The 23223-nt window shown below is 29.8% G+C and overlaps 2 protein-coding genes and 2 pseudogenes across 2 annotated transcripts; 1 reads left to right on the top strand and 3 right to left on the bottom strand.

Moving 5' to 3' along the window:
- Window positions 1-26: 26 nt before the first annotated feature.
- Window positions 27-2337, top strand: LOC111298646 (uncharacterized). Its single transcript, XM_022893371.2, has 6 exons — window positions 27-157; window positions 282-344; window positions 430-477; window positions 613-666; window positions 1759-1816; window positions 1937-2337. Exons 1-5 carry the CDS (start codon window positions 65-67, stop codon window positions 1810-1812), a joined length of 312 nt encoding a protein of 103 aa, XP_022749106.1. The 5' UTR covers window positions 27-64; the 3' UTR covers window positions 1813-1816; window positions 1937-2337.
- An 81-nt stretch (window positions 2338-2418) lies between these two features.
- Window positions 2419-3313, bottom strand: LOC149514422 (putative inactive receptor kinase At2g26730; annotated as a pseudogene).
- On the bottom strand, window positions 3306-4135 carry LOC111298348 (pollen receptor-like kinase 5; annotated as a pseudogene).
- Window positions 4136-5070: 935 nt separating this feature from the next.
- On the bottom strand, window positions 5071-6585 carry LOC111298347 (cationic peroxidase 2-like). The gene is made up of 3 exons (XM_022893098.2): window positions 6028-6585; window positions 5765-5927; window positions 5071-5679 (listed from the first exon to the last, which is right to left on the bottom strand). Exons 1-3 carry the CDS (start codon window positions 6427-6429, stop codon window positions 5252-5254), a joined length of 993 nt encoding a protein of 330 aa, XP_022748833.2. The 5' UTR covers window positions 6430-6585; the 3' UTR covers window positions 5071-5251.
- Between the last annotated feature and the right edge of the window lie 16638 nt (window positions 6586-23223).

Genomic DNA, 23223 nt, shown 5'->3' with positions numbered 1-23223 from the left:
AGTTTTATGCATATCACTTGTGTGCTATCCTAACTCCTTTTAGTCGGGCGGTTGCAACGAACTAATGTCAGGCATGGAGGGTGTCAAAGAGCAAGAACAAGTAGATGGAAATGTAGCACAGGAGTCTGAAAAATCCATGCTGTCATCTCAAGAGGAGGTTGTGTTCTTATCTTGTTTCATTGTGGAATGTTGATTGATTAAAGATCTTGTGTATTGGATTAAAAGTTTTTCTCAGGAGTTCTACAGTTGTGGTGACTTAATCATTTTATGTCTATTTTTAGGAGGCAGCTATAAAGAAAAAATATGGAGGGATTATGCCCAAGAAACCACCACTGATTTCGAAGGTAATTTCTGTGGGAAAATTGTAAATGTTTGGTTTCCGGCATGGTGCTGATTCTCATCTAATTAAGTTTTACATTTTGATGTCAGGACCATGTACGTGCCTACTTTGACTCTGCTGATTGGGCACTTGGAAAGGTACTTTAAAGATTCCCCTCACCCCCACCACCCAACCAATCTTAATTTTTTATGTTTTTGTTATTTTAGCTTGGTAATGCTAATGAATCAAGATTAAGCTGAAGTTTTCCAATATCTTTTCTTGGATACTAACAGCAAGGTGTTGAGAAGCCCAAAGGACCACTTGAAGCCCTTCGGCCCAAATTGCAGGTATTACTTCAATGCTTGTAAAATTATTTTCTTTAATGCTCCCTTCTTGCATAATGAGATTTAAGCAGATCTGTTGGATAACATGTGAGAAATTTGTCTGTGACTATGTATTTTAAGAATACTAGTAAATTCCTCTGATTAGTCATAGCAACAGAGTAGCTAGTCTGTTGCTTATAGTCAAAAGTTTAAATCAATCTAGTCTACTTTATTCAGACTCTTTAACTTGGTCACACATAGGCCTCATAATTGGTTCAAATCAATCTGGTCTACTTTATTCAGACTCTTTAATTTGGTCATACATTGGCCTCTTAATTGGTTCAAAGGGTAGTGAACAGGCTTTACTAGAACTTTTACCTGTCAGTAGGAGCAAAAGGGATTGCAACATGTAGATCCTCTAAGTCGTTTTAACTAGTGGAGCAAAATGGCCTACTTTAGTCAAGGTTTTGCATGGGCTAGGTCTTCAAACATCATGTTGATAAAAAGTTCACAAACAATTGTGCTATTGGATTTACTTGCTTTATCTTTATGTTGGGAAAGGGAAGACAACGTGAAAAAACTCTTGTAATCTGGCATTTGCATTACGAATACCTAAATTTTAACATACAGCAACTACCTTAAGTACATATTTTATTTTGGTATTGTATTGACATGATGCTTTTGGATGTTTCTACATGATTAATTTGACTTGTATGACTTGCTGAGCGTCTGTCTGAGGGTTTCTATGGAGAGCAAAATGTATGGCTTTTGATACAAGCTGTGTCAAGAATCTTGTAGTGAAATTTTTATTCAGTTTGTGTTTTAATTTCAAACCCTTTACTTTCATAAAATAGAGAAAAAGGGTTTGAGAATGATCTGTTCATCCAGCTCCCATATTTTTCCGATCTGTTTATTAATATATCATGAGCTTTTTCTGATTTTGATAAAGCTCAGAATCAGCATCGCATCGACATGGTCTAGATGCTAGGATCATAGTGATGAATCATATAGTTCTTACTTCCTATTTTTGTTTTCTGTGAGTTAGTCACTTTTCACACGTGTATTTAGTAGTCTTATGATGCTTATGATTTTGTTACTTTTACTCTTTGTTTTCAGCCCACACAACAACAAACACGATATAGGAAGTCCCCCTATGCCCCATCAGATTGAGAAGGTATGCCTAGTTATTGACATAGCAAACTCGTAGCAATAAATGTTCTTTTTCGCATTGACATTCTCTTTTTTGGTGGGAAAATGGTGCTTAATCAATTCCATTCATCATGCCATTATGTAGATGGAGGGAGTGCTCAACCAGAAGATGGGACTGCCAATGAATGAGAAACTGCCCTTAATCTTCTGATCTTGTGGGGACTATTGATTATTATTCTAATACCTAGATAGGTAATGAGTAATTTTCAATTCTTCCCGTGAATAAACTTGGTGAAGATGTTTCGGTATTAGTTAAATTCGACAAGTTACAACATTTATGCAGATGCAGTTGAGAATCGTGGGAACTGAAAATGACTATTGTTCCAAGGTTTTTCTGATGTGGAACATTATTCTTCGTAAAACCACTTGTAAAACGAATTTTCCCTGTTTATTCTCATTGCTTTCTTCTATGTGTTGGATTTGCTTCATTGTTCCAGTTATTTCATGTTTACATGGTAATTGAAAGGTACAATATTTTCCCAGTAATACTTTGAATTTACCCACTCGCCAGTTTCGAACAACTTAAAGTTCATTGAAAATGGACAATGGACACAAAGATCACCAGGCATATAAGATACACTTTTCCCGTTCCAACAACTAATTCTTGAGGTTAGCCAAAAGGCCGAATAAGTACAAAGTGGAATGTCAAAAATTGCAATAAAGATTTCCAAGCTCGATTCTAATTGAATGATTGGAATCCGCAGTCGATGTTCGACCCATTTTTTTTTTTCCAGATTAAAACGGATTGAAAATCCACTATTTCTTAGACTCACTAACTTCTTCCATCGCCAGCTTCTATTAGTGACTAAGCATTTGTGGAGAAAGACTTGTCTGTTAATGAGCCATCTACAGACACTTCATCTTCATCATCTGATTCAACAGCGTTTATGCTATCTATCTCCCTTACAATTTCCGTTATTTCAGGCCGTTTATCCGGGGACTTATCACAGCAACGGATAGCAATCTGTAGCAGCTTCAGGTATCTCCATATCAAATATCTCAGCTGTCCTTTCTTCTCTAACTGCTCGGTTAGCCCAGCTACAAAGATCCACCCCATTGATGCCTGTAGGAGCAGAGTGAACTGAGAATCTTCCTGTTAATAGTTCCAGAAGAATGCTACTGTAGCTCCAGACGTCGGACTTCCTTGAAACCCTTTTCGAGTTCTGGTATTCTGGTGACTTGAATGAGACCATACGTTGAGCTGTGATGGGCAGGGGAATGAGGGAAGTGAGACTATAATCGGAAACGAGAACCGTGTCATTCTCGTCAAGGAGAATGTTTGACAATTTCAGGTTGCCGTGGGGAATTAGGCATTGGGAAGAGTTGGGATTTTGGTGAAGATATTCCAGGGCTCGTGCCACGCCTCGAGCAACAAATAATCTAGAGCTCCATCTGAAACGAATCGGTTCCATGGTACCTCTCCCTCCTGCGATATCCATCGATTCACAATACCATTAGTTCAAGAGGGCCAGGGAGAGAAATACACTCCTTGATCCATATTCATTAGTATGGTTTTTTTTTTTTTTTTTTTTCAGAATTTTGAACAAATGGAGATAACTACAACCTTCAAATTTTAAAATATTTGAAAAAGAAAAATGGAAGATGTAATTGGTAACCATCTGAGCATGAAGGCAGTTGAAGAGGTTTCCATTCATGGCATATCTGTAGAAGAATTACTTCTCATCCTTGGAATAGTAGTAACCAAGTAACGAAAGCAAATTTGGATGCTTTTGATCTGCAATTACTTGTAGCAGCTTCGTGAATTCTTCTTTGCTTAATGATTTCAAACATATCGGACGTTTTACAACAACAGCTGGCATGCCTTCCAATTTTGCTTTAAAACTAATGCCCAAAGCCCACAACCTAACCCTTCTGCAGAAGCCCTTCTCAGATCTTTTATGTCAAAACCTGCTTCATCCACTATGAATACGAGATTCCCCTTCTCTTCGTTTTCAATGACTCGCTTCGGTTCTGCATGAATAATGCTTTCATCTTTACTTTCCTTGTAATAATTGCCCCCCTCCTTCAACTCTAAATGCTCACCATCTTTGTCTTCAAGATTGTATCTGGTCATCATCCTTTTAAACTTCCTAGATTTCTTATAGCAAAGAATTAGGAGCAAGATCACAGTAAGTAGACCAATAATATCGAAAACAAATAATATAGTTGCAACGGATTTCTTTCTGGAATCTCCTCATGTGTCATTTTCATTAAAATAGCAGGTACCAGAATTTGATGCATCACACATATTGGGGCCATTGCTAGAGTATGAAGCATCACACATCAGCGGTCCAATCCCCGGAACTCACACCCTGAAATCTAATTACATATTTCCTGCTTGGACATACACATAACATAAATATTAAAATGGTGTTATTATTAGATTTGTTGTTATCTTATATTCTAAGTGAGTACATATCAAAACTGCTAAATGCAAATGTTTAAAATGGTAGACTATAAACAAATGAAAAGATATATATATATATATATATAGAGAGAGAGAGAGAGAGAGATGAATTCTATGTACTTCTAGACTTTTGAAATTGTAGATCTTTCTTAATTCAACTAAAGGAACAAGCCCTACATATTTCCTAACTTTAACATCCCTCAGCTCCCCAAATGGGGTTTAATTGCCTTATTTCCACCACCAGCTATCGGATTTTCCAAGATAACCAACCTGTTTCTGTGTTCAATTTTCTTTCAATCCTTTCCCAAGTTTGCCACAATGCTATCCTTGTTGTATCCGACTCATACCAGACAAGTTTACCATGTTCAAATTATTATATTTTTTAGAGAGATCATCTCTCATCAAATACTATCTAAATGAAATACATTTCCTCCCTTCCTTATATGTAACTCTTTTTTGTTGCAGATAAAGAAAAAAAAATATTGATATAAGGAAACTGAAATAAACAATGCTGAAAGCACAGGGAAAGGTTTATGAACATTACCACTATTACTGCAAGAGCAAAACACATTTTTCGGGGGTAGAGTAATATCTTTTGTCGCTTTGAATAAATCCTGCTTCCAACATAATATATGCAAAAAATACAAAATACCTTTGCTTAATATAATTATATATAAAATTCCTACAGTAATTATGCTTCACACAATTTAACAACACGAAGGGTACTATCAATACATAATGTGGATTCAATTCATTTATGAAAAAAAATAAAAAACACAAATTTAAGAAATTTTTAGCTAGTGGATCGTTCCCAAATAACATGTAATAAAACAAAATCAAAACCTTCATTTAAATTGGAAAAAGATTTAAACTTTGAATAATTAATTCGAAATAGTCAAACGTAACAAGATGTTTACATTTAACCAGCTTACGCTAAATGACTATATTTATAAGAATTAATACAATATAGTATTATTCAACTCCAATGTGAAATTAATTTGAGTTTATTGCAGAACAAATTTTGCGTATTTCACCGTTAGTTCCTGTTTTCACGTAAATGTTGCTCATCTTTACCATTGACCTGCCAAATTCTACGTTGAATTTCAATGATTGCAGGTTTCTAACACCCAAATAGCTTTGAACAATGGATTTTGTAGAAGCATCGGCCCACAACATTTGATCAGACTCTAGTATTCCTCGGCCATTCCTCAAATTTTCAAAGAACGATGTATCGAATGTATCAACACTATCCATGTCTAATGCAACTCGTCCCGTGCCGTCGCTAGTTGGTGGACAGAGGTTTTGTAGTTGAGATACAAATGCATGGTTGATTGATGGGTCAGCGCGATTGCCGGTATCAGTGAAGTTGAATAATCTGTAACTGAAAAATTGGCACCCTGTGGTTCCTATGGTGTGTGCCCCTGTTAACAGAGAAGCAATTCAACAAAGGTAGGCCGGGCAATTCAAGTCAGTCCATCAATAGGAAAATGGAGAAACCAGGCTTACCAACAAGGGTGACAAGATCCTGAGTGTTTAGACCAAATGCAGCAAACTTTCTCTTTTGTTCTTCTATTGACTCAGAGAAGCCAGGTAAGTTGTCAACATCTGATGCCAAGGAAACCCTTCCATCTCTGCGTCCCGTTGGCACATCCCACTTGGGTCCTTTTGCCTGCATTAGATGTCAGGAAAAATGCTTAGAGACTTCAACAACAAAAAACAGAAGATTTGTTTCAATGCCGATCGAGCTCGTTGATTGATTAGTTGATTACCAGAACAACAGCATCACGGGCGGCAAGGGCAAGGATATCAGCACATGAGACAACTCCAGGACAAGTCGCTTCAAGTTGTGCCTTGGCATCATCAATAACTTCATATCCTCTCACTCCAAGGTTCGGAGGAGCTTGTTTCTCAGAGTCAGGGCCGTCAAGGAGGATAGAAGCATCGCAGCCATGGACAAAGCAGTCATGGAAGTGCATCCTCAGTATGGCAGGACCAACTGAAGGATCAGATTGCAAATGAGATTCAACTGTAGAACTAATAATGGATTCAGCTAAAGGACATGAGCTTGAATAGAACCCAACACGGGTGCCTTGACCTTTTACCAATGTGGCAGCCATGTTCAACAAAACAAACACTAACAAAAACTTCTGTTTGGAGTAACTACCCTCCATCCCTGTAAGAAAGAACAAAAACAAAGAAAAGAGAAATGCAGTATATATACTTTGAAATTTGCTTTCGATAAGAAACACTTATGTTTGTTGCTTTGGCTAGCTTGTGGTCTTGGTGAGGTTGGCCAATGTGATGCATTTATATATAGGGTCAGAAAATCAAAAGCTGAATGATAGAAGTACAAATTTATGAGAAGGCTAGATAAACAAGAAGAAAAGCTGTTGCAGCCAAAATGAATGATTTATTTGATTAACCATTCAAATTTAAAAAAAAAAATTTTGATGTTCACTGTTTAATGAATATAAGCACACATGATCTCATTCTCCTTTATGTTTCTTGACCAAAATTATTGGGATAACAAAAGTGGGTGGGTTCATAAATGCAAATTTGATCAAATTAAACGACAGTCTTGCAAGTTTAGGTTGAATCTAATTTCCTCTTTGTGTTTTAAATTTTAGCTCAATTTGAGTATCAAAGTCTGCTTTTAATTTTTCTCTTCTTGAATTTTATTTATTTCTCATTTTCTTTATGGTAAAATTGAGATAAATTAAATGGAGGGTCCCAACTTGAGATTTTCATCTTGAATGGCTCGTTTTCATTTTTCAACTTTAAAGGTAAAAATGTGTGGTTTTAATTTTAATTTTTTTCACTTTTTATCATCCAACCATATTTTAAAATTTACAATTTTCTTTTGTTACAGGAAGTTGAAATAGCTCAAGTTAAGCGTTTTAAGCAATTATTTGTTATTACAATAGAATTTATTGTATTGCTAATTAATTTTAAATTTTTGGCTATATATATATATATATATATATGTCCATTTATATTATATATTATAAGTTTGAAGGTGAAAATGCACTTTAGGAAAAAAAAAAAAAATCAATTTGTCCCTTGATAGATAGCTCGGGCCATGGGTCCACTGACAGGAATTATGGAGTCAACATTGAGGAGTTGGGTCATGGAGACGCCTGCCGCTCATTGATGCCGGCTCCACCCATGAGTGAGGCTTAGAGTAGTATAAGTACTATGGCATAGAGTAGAATAGAACAGTTGAAGACTTCTTCAGTCAAGGCTTGACATTGCCTATTTTTTTTCTATTTACAATTATCAGAAATTTGAATCTATTCATTAAAATTAAATTTTAATATCCTACTAACAATCCACACAAATTTTGACCCTATCCATTACCCCTTACCCTCTTCTAGTACGACAGAACGCCAAGGTTGAAGGCCTAAAGGTGAACTTTAATATTACTGATGTTACAATTGTAACTATTCAAAGTTTTTAAGTATCATCTTGATCTTGGTGGTAAAAAAGTTTTAGAATATTTAGGTATTAAGTTCAAGTCTTGTTATATATACGAGTTTAATTTAATTTTATGTTAAATTTTTTTAATTTATTAGTTGATTTGTTTATTTGATTATTTAATAATTTTTTATATTTAGATATGATACTTAATTATAATTATAACTTTTATTTTATTTATAATTTCATAAAAAAAACCTATATTTAAATTTCATTATTGCTAAAATAGAAACTATGCATTTCACACATCTAATTACATTCGAACACCTAATATCTATACTTTTGTTTTAATGTTGCTCTTGCAATTTATGTGTTATATATATATAGCAATCTTTTCGGTCCATAAATGTTAATCTTTCATTGAGCCGGGCACATGCAAGACAAAAGTGTTGGAAGACGCTTGGTGTTTGAATTGTTGGCGCTCTTCCACAATCACGTGAGTATATATTGTGAAATTCGTCGGGCCTCAGTTTAGTAATCTTCCATGATGCTAGAATTCCTATCTGACAGGAACCTCTATTTGTACTCATAAAATTACTCTATACGTCCAATTTTTTAATTATAAAATATATTTAAATAAAATTATTTAATTAATTTTTATTAAATTATATTTTAATTCTTCCATATAACTTTTTTTTTTATCTTCTTTTCTTCTCTTTTTCGTCTCCATCGTAAACCCTAGACCATTAAAATTAGGCTAAAACCTTAAAGATCTAACGTTTACATTTTTTTTCAATTAAAAATATTATTTTTAATTTAATTCAATTTAAATTTAAAAATTTTTAAATATGTTCAAATAAAGGTTTGGTTGCGGTTGTGACACACACACGTAAAAAAATAACGTGAGTGATTAGTTCTACATACATCTAAACAATTAAAGTACTCTTTTATTGAGTCAAAGTCAAGTCCCAGAGACAGATCGCGGGTCGAAAGTGGAATGAAGAGCCAATCTTTCCTTCCTAATCAAAACACAACGTCTCATGCTACCATAAAAAAAAAAAAAAATCAAACTTTTTTTTTTCAATTTTCACATATTTGTTTCTCCTTTTAGCACCCATTTCCTCTCCCCTTTATCTAGATCAATTTTAAAGGCCGACTGGAAGCTACAAGCCTTCCTAGAACCCTAGTATCCTTGCTACACCATCCACCACACCCTCGTCATCGGTCGTGGCTTATCGATGTCGGTGTCCATCCAAATTTTCACCAAAGACTCATATCAACCTCTTCATTTCAGATCCAAACTCAGAATTTCTTCACTCTGCCTCTAAAACCTTAGATCTACAATTAAAGCAATGGCCAAAGCACCAAGAAATCTCGAACTCCGTTGCCCATGCCAACCTCAACTCCTAATATGTTCAGCTGTGACCTTCGGTCTCCCTCCTCTCCAAATTTGAGTTCCCAAATCTCCCTAAGACACCTTTGATCTGAAATCCAAAAGAGAGAGCTTCTCTCACCTCTGTTTTTTTAATTTTTTATTTTATTATTTGTGTGGATTTTTGTTACTGTATGAGTGGCTTCCCTATGGGGAATGAGGATATTTGTTTTCCTGTAGTTTTTTTTTTTTTTTTGCTAAAGAGGTGGTGGTGATATGATGGTGGTGAAGTGGTGGTGATATGATGGTGGTGAAGTGGTTGTGACAGTGGTGAGGTATTGAAAATAATGGAATACCGGCAGTGTGTAAATGGAGTATAGGTGTGACGAATAGAGGGTGGTTGTTGGAGATCTTTTTTTTTTTCTTTGCCAATTGTGGATGTTGATTTTGGGTTATGTTGTGCTGCTAGTTTGTGTTTTTTATTTTGACAATGGTAGTGTGAGCCGTTTGGTGATTTTCAAACTAAATTACTGGTAACGACGGTTCGATGGTGGCCATTTTCAGGCAGCAATGGAGGTTGCGACAGTGAAGGTGGTGTCTTGAATGGATAACTAGTTGTAATAAGCTTATAAGATCTCAAATCCGAATACTTATGGCTCGACTCACCTATTGACGAACTGAAATGTAAGAAACGAAAACTCAAAAGCAACACTAAAAAACAGAGTTACCAGAAAACGTTGGCACCTCGTTTAGTCCGAAGTTTAAGTTAATTGAGCCCAATTTAATTTTTCGGCCCAAAGATCCAAACCGAGATGAATTTGGTTCAAGTCCAATAATTTTTTATTTACTTTTATTATTTATTTTTTTTTTTTATTTCATGATTTATCTTTTATTTGTATTTATCTTATTTATTATTTTGTTCTACTTATTTTTATTTTTATTATTTTATTTTATTTTATGTTTATTTATTTTATTTGGTTTGTCATCTTATCTTTAATCTTTAATTTTAATTATCTTCTTAAAATAGTTGATTATTTCAAAATAAAAAAATGAAAAAAAATTGAAAGTTGGCTTGTTTATAAGCCAAGAAAATTTAAAGTTGATAATCCTAACTTTGAGTTGATATGAAATTCCTTAAGCTTGTACTATAAATAGACCTAAATTCACAAAGATAAACACACAGCAATCATAGTAAAACACAAAAAAAAAAAAAAAAAAGTCAAGAAATTACACAAAAAATAGAATGAACCTAAAAAAACAATCAACCAAAACCACTTTCTTCACCATTTGCCGAAAACCATCACCACCTTAATAAATAGCAATTAAGCCATCTCTAAATTTTTCAACAACTACTATTTCACTATCAGAGCTCATCAACTGAACCAACATCACTTGGATTCCTCTTGAACCCTAATTACACATGTGTAAAGGAAAAACAATTACAACAAGTAATCAAGTCACCACCAAATTTCTCGATCACCCTCTTCACCACTTATCACCTTTACCACAACACCACATATCACCATTGCCATCACCAACAACTAAAGCCCTAAAATTACTTTCTTAAATCACTATTGCCATTACCATTGTCCAACCAACACCCAAAACCAAATCAAACTCAACAAAAACACATAGCTACACATAGAAAGCAACTGAATCCTTCTCCAAACCCGACATCACTTGCAAACCTACCATCTTAAAACAAAGATAGTGCACAACAAGCACATACAGACAAAACCCACCAAACCAAAACATAGCTACAAGTAAAAACCATGACCATAAAGCACACATCACATTGCCATTATCATCCACTTTTTGTCAAAAATTATACCCATTGCCAGTAAGGTACATTAACAAAATCCAAGCAAAAAAACAAACCAAGTCAAAAACAAAAAAAAATTAAAAACAAGAAAAAAAAAAAAAAAAAGAAAAGAGTCTCAAGGATTTTAGTTAGGCCTTTTTATAAAAGCTTTCGAATCCTTGAATTTAGTGAAGAGATAGCTAACAAGAAGGAAAACAACATACCTTGGAGCAACGGCAATAAAAGTAGCAAGAAAGAATATCCTTGAGTTAGGATTCATGGTTTTCAAAACTCGATCTAAGGAGTTTAAGATGTTTTCATGGAAAACTAACGACACCACAAAAAATAAAAGGCCAAGAGGAAGCTCGTGGTGAAATTTGGGCGTTAATGAAGGCCGTCAATGGGCAATTTAAGGTGGTGGTGGAGTTTTGTCGATTTTTGGGCTGTTTGACAACAATGATTGCCAAAAAATCATCTAAAGAGAGAAAGAAAGGGATTGATTTTTCTTAGAAAGAGGAAGCAAAGTATAAAAATGAAAAAAAAAAAAAAGCAAAAAAAGGGACTTTTATAGAAAACCAAAACTACGTTATTTTTGGAGCAAAGTTAGTCGAGTCATTTGACCTAGTTTAAAATCCATGACCCGACCCAGTTATTAGTCCAACTCATATTTACAGGCCCACTCCACATTTTTGTCTTTCATCTTTCCTTGGTGGGTTAAAATTCAAGGCCCAAGGTATATCTCTTTTATGGTTTTGTTTAACCTATTACATTCATGTTTATATTTCTTTAAATTAGATATATGATTAACTATTCCTAGTTAGTTTTGTCAAACAAGTCAATTAAACTAAAATGTAAATTTAATTCTTTTTTGTATAATTCTTTTTTGTATTACTTAAAAAAATCAAAAGTATAGTAAGTAAATAGATGAAAGTTTAAAAATCAAGAATCGTTGATTTTTAGAAATTTTTTAGTAAAAACTTCTCTCTTAAATGTTTCCAGAATGGTGAAAATTAATATAAATGAAAATTTAAAAATAATAATTGTCATTTGTTTTTTATTAATAATAAAAATTAACAACCTTAGAATTTTTTTTAAAATAAATGAAAATTATCCAAATGATGAAATTTTAAAAATCAATAATGGTTGAATTTCTATAATTTTTTTAATAAAAAGTTTCTTAAGAATGGTGGAGAATTTAGATAAAATTTTCAACAAAATTAGAAATAAAACTTACCAAAATAAAGAATAAATTCCAAAGATAAATTCTTAGTAATTGCAAATGAATGATTATCTAAAAAAATTTTAAGTGAAAAAATATTTTGAAATTTGATTTGAATGGCGAAAAATTTAGATATATTTTCAATAAAGTAAGATATAATAAAAAAAAGTGATTAAATTTTTTTCCAATAATGAAGACTCTTCAAAAAAAATAAATAAGATTCTTGAATACTTTTAAGGTGAGAAAATATTTTTAAAAATTTTATCAGATTGTTGGAGAAAACTTATGGAGAATCCCATATTTAGATTCACTAGTTTGGTTGGGGAGAATTTACGTATATTAATTCTTGTATAATTACTATGATCTCCTTGACATATATGATGGTAATTTTTTATTTTGTTTTATTAATAATAAATATCCAAATGACAAATGATGCCTTTAGCAACAAAAAAAAAAACAAATATTTTAATTGATTGCTTTTTTAATTTATAAAATATTATCAATTAAAGCGTTAATAAACATGAATGCTTTAATTGATAGGATAAATTTTATTTAGAAAAAGGATCAATTTAGGTGTTTGGTACTTTGAACACCTTAATTGATAGGGTAAATTTTATTTAAAACAAATCAATTAAGGCGTTCAAAGTACCAAATACCTTAATTAATCCTTTTTAATAGTTATAATTGATGGTTTGAACAAATTCAATTTGTTATGATATTTGACTTCTTAATATCAAAAAAATTATTTTTAGATCAATTAAGGGTTTCTGTATACAAATGTCTTACATTTTAAAAATTATAATTTAGATCAATTAAAGCATTTTTATACATAAATGCCTTAATTGAATAATTTTATATTATAAAACAAGTTCTTTTGTAATCTGAAACTCATTAATTGATCCATTTTAAAAATTATAATGATTGATCAATTAAGGTGTTTTTGTTTACATACATCTTAATTGATGATTTTAAAATACTGATTCCTCATTCTTGAACCTTGAAAAATCAAATGGCTAATATAGTTGAATGATAAAAGCTGTAATGCATGTATTTCCCTAAACACATCAAACTATGCACTTGGCATTTTGGTTTTTTCATTTCCCTTATCGCCGCTGATCGTGAACCACTCAACGCCATCGCACATAATTTTTTTACCTGGTATGTGCGAATTTAATCCTTTTTGCATAATGTTTATTCGTCTATTTATGTAATTTTTTTCTTTCTTACTATATATATTTTTATTTTTATTTGTATAAGTATTTACCACCGTCACCAACGTCGCACACCTTTCCTGCATTGCATGCATGGTATTTTCTTTGTTGTTTGGTTAAAGAAATATTCAATCCCTAATCTCATAGTTAGATATTATGTAACAATATCAATATAGTAAATAAAAACCCTTTAAGGAAATGAATGAAACAAATATACATGGAAAGAAAATAAAGAGGTATGTAGTCAAAATTATAATATACATTAGACACTCAAGAATAAAAAAAAATCATTTAAACATATATTTAACATGGATATAAAGCAAATTCTACATTCAACCATATGGCACATAAATCAAATAAATTAAGCAAACGTTATAACATACAAAATATCTTTATAATGTTCTTATCCAACCAATGGATGAACATCTTATTAGCTAAATTATTTCTAAAATAAGTCCAAGAATCAAATAGCTCAATATGCGTAATCAAATATTGATGTTCAGATTCATCTAGTTGGCTAATACTTCCTTCAATAACATCACCTTCAATAGGATCAAAAATCATCTTAGATCTAATAAAATTATAGAGAAAACAATAAGCATAAATGATTCTACACTATATCTTTATTGAATAAAATAACTTTTCCCTTAAAATTACTCGTCTAGCTTTCAATATATCAAAAACATCTCTCAATACAATTTCTTATTTGAGAGTGATTCATATTTAAGTATTCCTGCAAGCTTGTCGATTGGATTTTTGCCTTTCAATCACTAAAATGGTATCATTGAGCTCTATAAGATGCCAAGAAATATTTTCATTTATATATCTGGCATCACACAAACAGTAATTATCATTATAGTGTAACAATATTAATAATATGGAAAAAAAGTGTTTCATTATAAACATAACACAAACATAATAAAATAATACCTTATGGGATCCTCAACCCATTCATGCGTGTAATGACATCCTTTAGCACTCTGTCATCTGTTGCAAAACCTTTATATCCTAGTAAAACATATATAAATTGCATATTTTAAGTGTAAACACCAATGATATTGGTAGCAATTTTATTGTTCCTAACCCTATATCTAGGCTTATCAATTGTGTTTACATTGACTTTGATTTATATCCAATCTAAAGCACCTAAATAACCCTTGAATTATTTTCATCTATTATCTGTTGAATTTTTTGATATCGGCTCGGGTTTTTTAAACAACAGCTTATGCAATCTTAAAACAAAATTCAATATAGAATAAAATTTTTTATTAATTATCTCTCAAGATCATGCCACTTAATGCTTTATAACCCTATTTTTTGTATGAGGGACTATGATATAGAGGAAGCTAATAATTAGTTCTTCTATTAACATATGTTTAGATAACTGTAATCTCATATATGTTTTAAGCAAATGACATAATTTTTTAAAAGCTTTCCTATTTATTCTAGTATTATCTATACACTATTTATCGCTCTTAAAAACTATTGCATTTAAGTTTAACTATCTAATATGTAGCATATTATAAGATATTCCATCATAAGATAGACTATGCTATTTTTTAACGTTCATATGTAATAAAGTTATAGTAATAAAATATAACACATGCAGCAAAGCTTGATCTGGTTCAAATGCATCATAAGCATTGTAACCAATTGTATCTTTGTTCTTAGTGATAAACTAGTTATAACTGTTTAAAAGACAAAATCTCGTTAAAGTTGAAAACATAAATGGAAAGTAAATCTTGGCATATGGTACATAAAATCTATCAAGTATCATTAAAGAAAATATAAATTAGCAACAAAATATTTCTGGATGAAAGAGCTAAAACAAATAAACCATAAAACAAGTTTGATATATCAAAAATAAAAATCTAGATCTAAACGACATCTAAAAATATGAAAAAAAAAAATCGGAATGCAACTAATAATGCAAATAAGATAAATAGGTACTAGAAAGTATACACACCATTTTTTGTAAAAAATGAAGATAAACTTAACAAGACAAATATTAAATGATAGATGTTGAAGCTAAAGTTGGTTTAAAGAGAAAAGTATTTGCTTTAAGCTGAGATATGTTGAAATACAAGTAAAAAATGTATTAGTTATTGAAACATGATAAAGACATCAAATAAGGCGTTTATATATAAAAACACCTTATTTAATGTATAAAATATAAGTTCTTCTACTTCACAATTAGACATTACAATGTTCATATTGTCAGAACATGATCTTCAAAAAGAAAAATAAAATTTTAATAAGCTGCAATTAAGGCGTTTGTAGGAAAAAAAACACTTTAATTAATAACCAATTAAGGCATTTTACCATTAAAACACCTTAAATGATAAACACTTTAATCTTTATCAAACTTCACCGAAAATTATTCATGTCATAACACGGTCTTCGAGATAAAAAATTTAATAAATTATCAATTAAGGCATTTTTTCTTTGAAACATATTAATTGGTGATCAATTAAGGCGACGTTTCTTTCTTAAAATGCCTTAATTGTTCCATAAAATAAAAAAAAATATATTGTTTATAAAAAACCTTGCAACTAAATTCCAGTCACTTCTAGACTTACTTTTCAAAAAAGAAACGACTATGTGATTAATTTTTTTTATTTAGGTTAAATTTGAAAATAAGGCAACTTTTTTCTCTGGAATCCTAGAACACCACAAGGAAAGGTGGGCTTATAATTCTAAAACTTTGGATACCGTTGGAAATTTGACATTTTCCTCCGTAATTAAATTATCTTGAACCAAACAAGAAAATCAAATATCCACCATCAAGATTACAAGGGAAAATTTATGGATTCCCTGAACCAAACACACTCTAAAAGTTGTTTCCAATTTTTAAATATCATAATTTAACAAAACAAAATACCATTTAAACTAAGATTTTTTAGGATAATTTAAGGTTAAATGATACCATCTTAGGATGGGTAGTGGGGGTATTATAATCTTCCTCGATGTAATCGAACTCTTGAATCTAATTTTGAAATAAAAATCAAAACTTGTTTTTTTAGGATCCTTAGTCAAGCTTAATGCATTTTTAAAAAAATAGATTCATTAGGTAGCTAATCACATCTTTAATTAAAAAGATTGGTGACGATTCTTTTAACCATGTTTAGCAACAAGTTCATGGATATATAGGCTATGACAGAAAAAAAAAAAGAAAAAAGAAAGAAATCTTAAATTCTAAACTAAATAATTGAAAAAAATCTTATAACCTTGAAAAGAGAATGCTTGAAGAATTCATTTTGTTTTTAGTTTTTTGTTATCAATAAATTTGATTTTGGGTATTTTGTGTTTTATTCTTTGTTATTAATAGCTTTTTGTTATCAACAGTTTTTTGTTGAGTTTTTTGCTATCAACATATTTGGTGTGGAGTTTTTTTTTCTTGTTTTTTATTTGATTTGGATATTTCATTTTTTATTATATTTAATGGATTTAACGATAAATGTAAATGGAAAGTGGACTTAACAATGTGTGTAAGCCATACCGTTCAGTCCACAACTGTAATTAAGTCTTTATTTGAACACATTCAAAAACTTTTAATCCTAAATTGAGCCAAATTAAAGATAATATCCTTAATTGAAAAAATACGCAAACGTTAGATTTAATTGAGCATTTAACCTTAAAACTATTGTTATTATCTTGTAAATCATGAAAATACATACCTAGAATATAAAAACAATGGTCGAGATGAGGAGTGACAAATAAACCATTAAAACACTAAAAATTTTGTGCTTTTAAAAGCTTTTGGATTTACACATCCAAAAACTTCTAAAAGATTCCGTATATGCATATTTGATAATTTTTAAAAGTTTTTGAAAATGAAAATCTAAAAACTTGTAAAGTCATATGAAAACATATTTTAGAAAGTCACATTTTCAAGTTAAAAAATTAACATGGATTTTCAATTCCATTCAATCACAAAAAAATTAAAAAATATATCTTATATTTGAAATGATTATTTGAAACCACTAATCTCTTTTTAAACTTGAGATTGTTGTTATTGATTTAGCTAAGAATTGAATGAGGAAAGAAAATTAGTTTCAGGTTGAATCAATTTAGGGTTTGGAAATAAGGATAAAAAAGGAATTGTAAATTTAGGGGTGAAAGTTATGAAAAATAAAAATAATTTTGTTTAGTTGAAATTTTGAATGTTAAAAAAATTATTTGATATACTGGTAATGAAATTTTTAACTTTACAAACGATATTAAAATGATAACACATATTTTATTTTTTTAAAATTAGTTTTTTTTGTATTTTTTAAATATATACTAAGGGATATATGTTATTATATTAATTTCGTTCATGAAATTAAAAATATTTCAATATCAATATATCTTATAATTTTTCTAAAAGAAATGAAATATATTTTTGGGTGCAAATAGAACCCATTTCCCTATCAAAAGTCCCACAACTGTTAACCACCTAGTCGTAGTTGCTTTCACATTGGGCTCTTTTACCCCAGACGTGAGCCTAAGTCCAAGAATATATGGGCTACAAATGCTATCCATCACTCAATTTTTAGCAACCCAAAACTCTTAGGCCTACATATTTTGGATTGAATTTTGTTTCAAAGCCCGTATTACTTAACTCTTAAATTTCTTTTTATTATCTTATTGAATTAAATTAACACTCTTTATAAGAATAATTAGGACAAAATATTTGTAAAAAGATTTTATACAAGAATTTTTTTTATTTAGATAAACCTTTTTTTTTCACCAAAATAAATTCTTAATCTTTAATTTATATTTAAATAACCATTAATTTTTAATTTTTACCAAGATAAGTCTTTAATGTAACTCAATCTTTTATTTGAAATAAAAATTTATTTAAATAAAATAAAATAAATTATTTAAATACTATAAAAGCTTATTTTAAAAAATAATTCAAAAGTTTTTTTAATAATTTAGCACAAAAATATATTATCATATATACCCAAATACCTGATCAAAAGGAACCAGTTGAGTATACAAAGGGAACCATATTTGCAGACTTGACTAGTGATAGGATTGGAAAAATTAGAAGGGAATTATGAATACCGTGTTTAATGAATGTGTTTAAGGGCAAAAGACTTAACCAAATTTGTAGAATTGGCCGGTGGTAAATTGGAAAAACGAGAAGGGAATTATGAATAATGCATTTAATAAATGTGTTCAAGAGCAGAAGAATTCACCAAAATTTTAAACTTGACTAGTGGTGTTTTTGCATCAATTAAGTCCCGTCAAATTTGATCAGTTTTTTAAAGTTTGATTCGACTTGGCGTTTTGGACTTAATGGGTTAGAAATTTTCAAAAAATATACATTAAAATATTAAAAATTATAAAATATCAATACTTTAATATTTTTAAATATATATTTGAATTGAAAATAGATTCAAAAATAAAAAAATTAATCATTTAATGTCTTGAATTGGGTCAAACTCGAGCTTAAAAATTTTTGTTCAGGATTCTATCTGAATCATATTAAATTCATAGACCGAACAATTAATTTAACTTTAAAATAAGTGTAAATTAAATTTAAATATATTATTTTATTAATAAAAGTATTTTTAAATTATTAGTCCAAAAAATAATTTTTAGTATGTTAATAAATGTTATGGAAATGCGTGGTTAAGGTGGGGATCAAGCTTGAGTTTATAAAATATAAGCACAATTGTTTTGGTATATACACGAATATTAGAAATTTAACATCGTTGAATGAAAATTAATGTTGTTAATTAGAATGTGTAATTATGTATTATCATCATAAATACTTAAAAACTTTTAAATAAAATGTAATATGTTTTCAATTTTACCATTTTGCATTCCAACGAGCTTAATTTTGTTTGAATTTTATTTTAGTATAATGATTGACTTGCTCTCCGTTATATAGACATACCTAACCAATGATGAAATTTCATAAAATTTGTGAATAGTTAATTTTCTTTGAAATTTTTAAATGAGAGAATTTAAAAAAAAAAATTTTTTGCCAAGGATTGAATAATTTAAGAAAATTGCATAATATAAGGATTTTTCATTTACTTTTAATAATAAATAAAAAGTATAAAAATTGTGGTTATTAAAAAATATTTCAAAGATATTTTATGTAATTTTAAAATGCCAATTTTCTTAAATAGTTGTAAGTAAAGTAATTTATGAGGCCTTGCCACAGTATATATACACACCTAATTTTGTTTGAGCATGTTTAAGTTAATCATGATGCTTAAAAATTTGTCCAAGATTTTTTAGGTTTTACAAATATTTCAAAATGTTTTAGTAAATTGATTTTTAAGTTGATACAAGAAAATTAACAAAAATTAAAAAAAAATAAAAAATAAACTTAAAAGTCAATTTAATCAAATTTATTCAAATTTGATTGATTTTAGTAAAAAATGAGTCAAATTAGGTCATTTTGGGAGAATCAAACCAAATTATTAGATTTTTGAAGATTTTAAATCAAATTTTGAATTTTGAACAAAAATTGACATTTTAACCAAAATATTCCTAATGTGGGTCCGAGTTAAAGTTAGTAAAAATAGATCAAAACTACTTAAATTAAATGTTTAAAAAGAAAATATTTTAAAAAAATTAAAATTTTAATGATTTTAGATATGATTTGTCTTATTCCTAGTTAAGTCGTCACTTACTGAAATATCTATATCAAGTGAGATTATCCGTTTAACTGTAACTTGATTTACTGATAGTTGGAATTGTGGAGCTTTTGTTTTGAAAAACTATGGACTTTGTCTAGTTAATTAATTGGATTGGATTTACATCCAAAATAAACATGCAAAGTTTTAGAATCATTGACAAATGTGATGTATATAATTATTGAGCATAGCCTCAAGGTGCTAATTTAAGCTCATTTGGATGAATCCAATCTCAAATTAACATGATAATTGTTAAAAATAGTTACTCAAATCTCATAACAAATTTATTTAAGATTGGTTAGATATTACTTAATGGATAATAAGATTTGTAAAAGAATAATTCTAAAAAGAAAATAATTCTTGATAGGCAAGTTAGTATGTTTATAAATAGATTAAATCTCTATAAGGTTAGGTATGACAAAAATATGTAAGAGAGTTGTAGAGTTTTATGGAATAAACATTTTATAAGACTATTGAATATTTACATCTTATAAGTGTATATGTTTGAATATTTGTGAGTGGACTAGAGGATATTAAGAGGTTTCATATAGGTATGATACATAGGTGCACATGTATATGTGTATATTTGAGTTGAGAATACTCCATAGGATTATAAGAGATTAAGAGGATCTATGGATATTAATTGTGAGTGCTTGATTTGATTATATGGTTGTAATCTCTACAACTAGTATATCTTCTTTTTTTTCATCTGTGGATGTAGGTTGATTGGACTGAACCATGTTAAATTGTTATCTTTTACGTGATTAATTGATTATTTGATTTTACTTCTACTGATGTGATTGGATTAGGGCTATTTGACCTAATAAGTGGTATCAGAGTTATCGTGATCATAATAAGTGATATTAGAGCTGAAAGTTAAGACATGTGAGAAGCAAGCTCAAAAAAGCTTGATTCAAGAAAAGAGTTTGAGTCCATATTTTGAGATTTGGTTTGCATGAAACTTAAAGACACAAAAGACAAAACGATTGTTATGAGACTTATTATAAGTGGATCGAAGCATATATAGCATAAAACAGATGATTTGATGGAATTTGATTTAAGGTATAGATTGCTGGAAATAGTGACTTAAATCCCATAAGAGATTTGTTTAAGATTGGCTAGATATTACTTTATGGGCAAAAAAATTTGCAGAAGAATTATAAGAGGAAATGAATTCTTGATAGGCAAATATGTATGCTTATAAATAGTTTGAGTCTTTATAGAGTTAGATATAAGAAAAATATATAAGAAAGTTATAAAGTTTTATAGGATAAACACCCACAAAGATTAATGTCTTTATGGTGTGTATGTTATAGTGAACTAGAAGAGACTGAGAGAATCTATAAAAATATGGTGCATGGGTGCACATAGGTATGTATTTGTTTAGGTTAAGAATACTCCATAGAACTAAGGAGATTGAGAAGGTCTATGGGTATTCATTGTTAGTATTTGATATGGATTGTATGTTTGTAATTCTCTATAACTAGTGGATCTTATTTCTCATCCATGGATGTAAGTAGATTGGGTCAAACCACGTTAAATTATTGTTTCATGTGTGATTGATTAATTATTTGATTTTGCTTCTGCTAGTGTGATTAGATTAAGACTATTTGACTTAACAAATGATATTAAAGCTTGGGACAGATACAAGATTTATATTTAGTAGGGAAAAAAGTACATATAATATTGAATATATATAAGTTAACTAAGATGCACAAAAAAATTATTTTAGTATACATAAAAATAACATATTATAATTGTTCTTTACGACTTTTCATATTTTGAAAGCATTGTAAAATCTGTTCATTATCAATATTACAAAATATATCTTTCTTTATATATGTAACAAAATAATCATTCATCTAAAAATCTCCCATTCGATTGCACAAATGGTTCTTCACAATCTTCATAGTAAAAAAAGTTCTTTCAATTGATGCAGTAGAAATTGATAATATCAAAGCTAATTCCACAAGTAAGTATACCAATGGATATACAAAATATTTTTTTATCTCAACAAGTTTCATGGAAAGTTTACTAATACTTTTGAAACTTGTAAACTTATCATGAGATCTTAAATCAACAATGTAAGTTCCAAGTTTATTGTTAATAACTAGTAGCTCAACAACAGAAAATTCAGTCAGATAAAATTGAACAAGACGTATCAACTTTTCCTTATCAAAAGCTACAAAAAAATCACAAAAATTTTAAAAAATCACACAAAAAAATAACTATATATTCACCTCATTAAAACAATTGTTGAGCTCTTAAAGTTGCATATTAATTATTGTATAAAACAACTCAATCCGATAATAACATAAATTTGTCACTGTTAGAGCATTGCATCAAGGTCTTCCACAAGTTACAAACATATCATCAATATTTGGGATGCCAAAATTGTTTTTTTCACAAAATAACGAACTTTTTTATGCAAAGATTCCCATCCAACATCCTCATCGTTTATTGTCATTGCTTCACTACTTTTACTAATGTCATTGCATTTACAATATCTTGCTCTCGCCTTTATAATATCAAGGACAATTCATTTGTAATCCCTAAGATATTTTTCATCAAATATAAGTTGAAAGCAAAGTCAAAAGATTGAGTCAAATCTAATAAGGCAGAAGCTTCACCTTTTTGCTCCGAGCTATTCCATCCTTTATAACAATTTTAAGCACATCAATGATGGAACTAAACAAAAAAATTAAATTTACCAAAGTTCCATAATGTGAACCCTATCGTGTATCCTCAACTCATTTAAGACTTGTTTCTTGGTTTAAACCCCTTTCTATAGAAAGTTCACTAACTCGTAATGCCTTAACAACTTTATCAAGTTGTTTTTCTTGAAAAACATCTCTTTGTTTACATGAAGCCTGACAATATTCACCACATTTGTCACAATGTTGAAAAGTAATACAATTTGAACATGATTCTTTGCCATGATTACAAGTGTCAATTGAAGTTGATGAGCAAAACAATGAACATAATAAGCAGATGCATTATCTTTCATGATCAAAGTTTTTAATCCATTGAATTTACCTTGCATGTTGTTTGCTCCCTCATAACTTTACCCACAAATCCTTGACATACTCAAACTATGCTTAGAGAATAATGCTTCAATAACTGCTTTAAATGATAAAGTAATTGTATCACTAACATGCATTATATTCAGAAAATGTTTAATAACATGCTCTTTAGAATCCATATAGTGTAAAACAATAGCAGCTTGTTTTTTGATTGAAACATCACGAGACTCATCAAGTAAAATAAAAAATAATCCATCTCTAAGATCTGTCATGATAGTATTTGT

Source organism: Durio zibethinus, chromosome 16 (assembly GCF_047325235.1).
Source record: "Durio zibethinus cultivar Kanyao isolate XHJ-2024 chromosome 16, ASM4732523v1, whole genome shotgun sequence".
Taxonomy (NCBI): Eukaryota; Viridiplantae; Streptophyta; class Magnoliopsida; order Malvales; family Malvaceae; genus Durio; species Durio zibethinus.
Note: the sequence above shows the minus strand (reverse complement) of the source record. Positions and strands in the feature narration are given on the sequence as shown.

Excerpts from the sequence above, each read along its gene's own strand:
- LOC111298646 (XM_022893371.2), top strand. The coding sequence starts at position 65 with ATGTCAGGCATGGAGGGTGTCAAAGAGCAAGAACAAGTAGATGGAAAT. Across the intron at positions 478-612 it reads CTGATTGGGCACTTGGAAAG|CAAGGTGTTGAGAAGCCCAA; the intron begins GTACTTTAAAGA and ends GGATACTAACAG. Across the intron at positions 667-1,758 it reads CCCTTCGGCCCAAATTGCAG|CCCACACAACAACAAACACG; the intron begins GTATTACTTCAA and ends CTTTGTTTTCAG.
- LOC111298347 (XM_022893098.2), bottom strand. The coding sequence starts at position 6,429 with ATGGAGGGTAGTTACTCCAAACAGAAGTTTTTGTTAGTGTTTGTTTTG. Across the intron at positions 5,928-6,027 it reads CCCGTGATGCTGTTGTTCTG|GCAAAAGGACCCAAGTGGGA; the intron begins GTAATCAACTAA and ends CATCTAATGCAG. Across the intron at positions 5,680-5,764 it reads GGATCTTGTCACCCTTGTTG|GGGCACACACCATAGGAACC; the intron begins GTAAGCCTGGTT and ends CTCTGTTAACAG.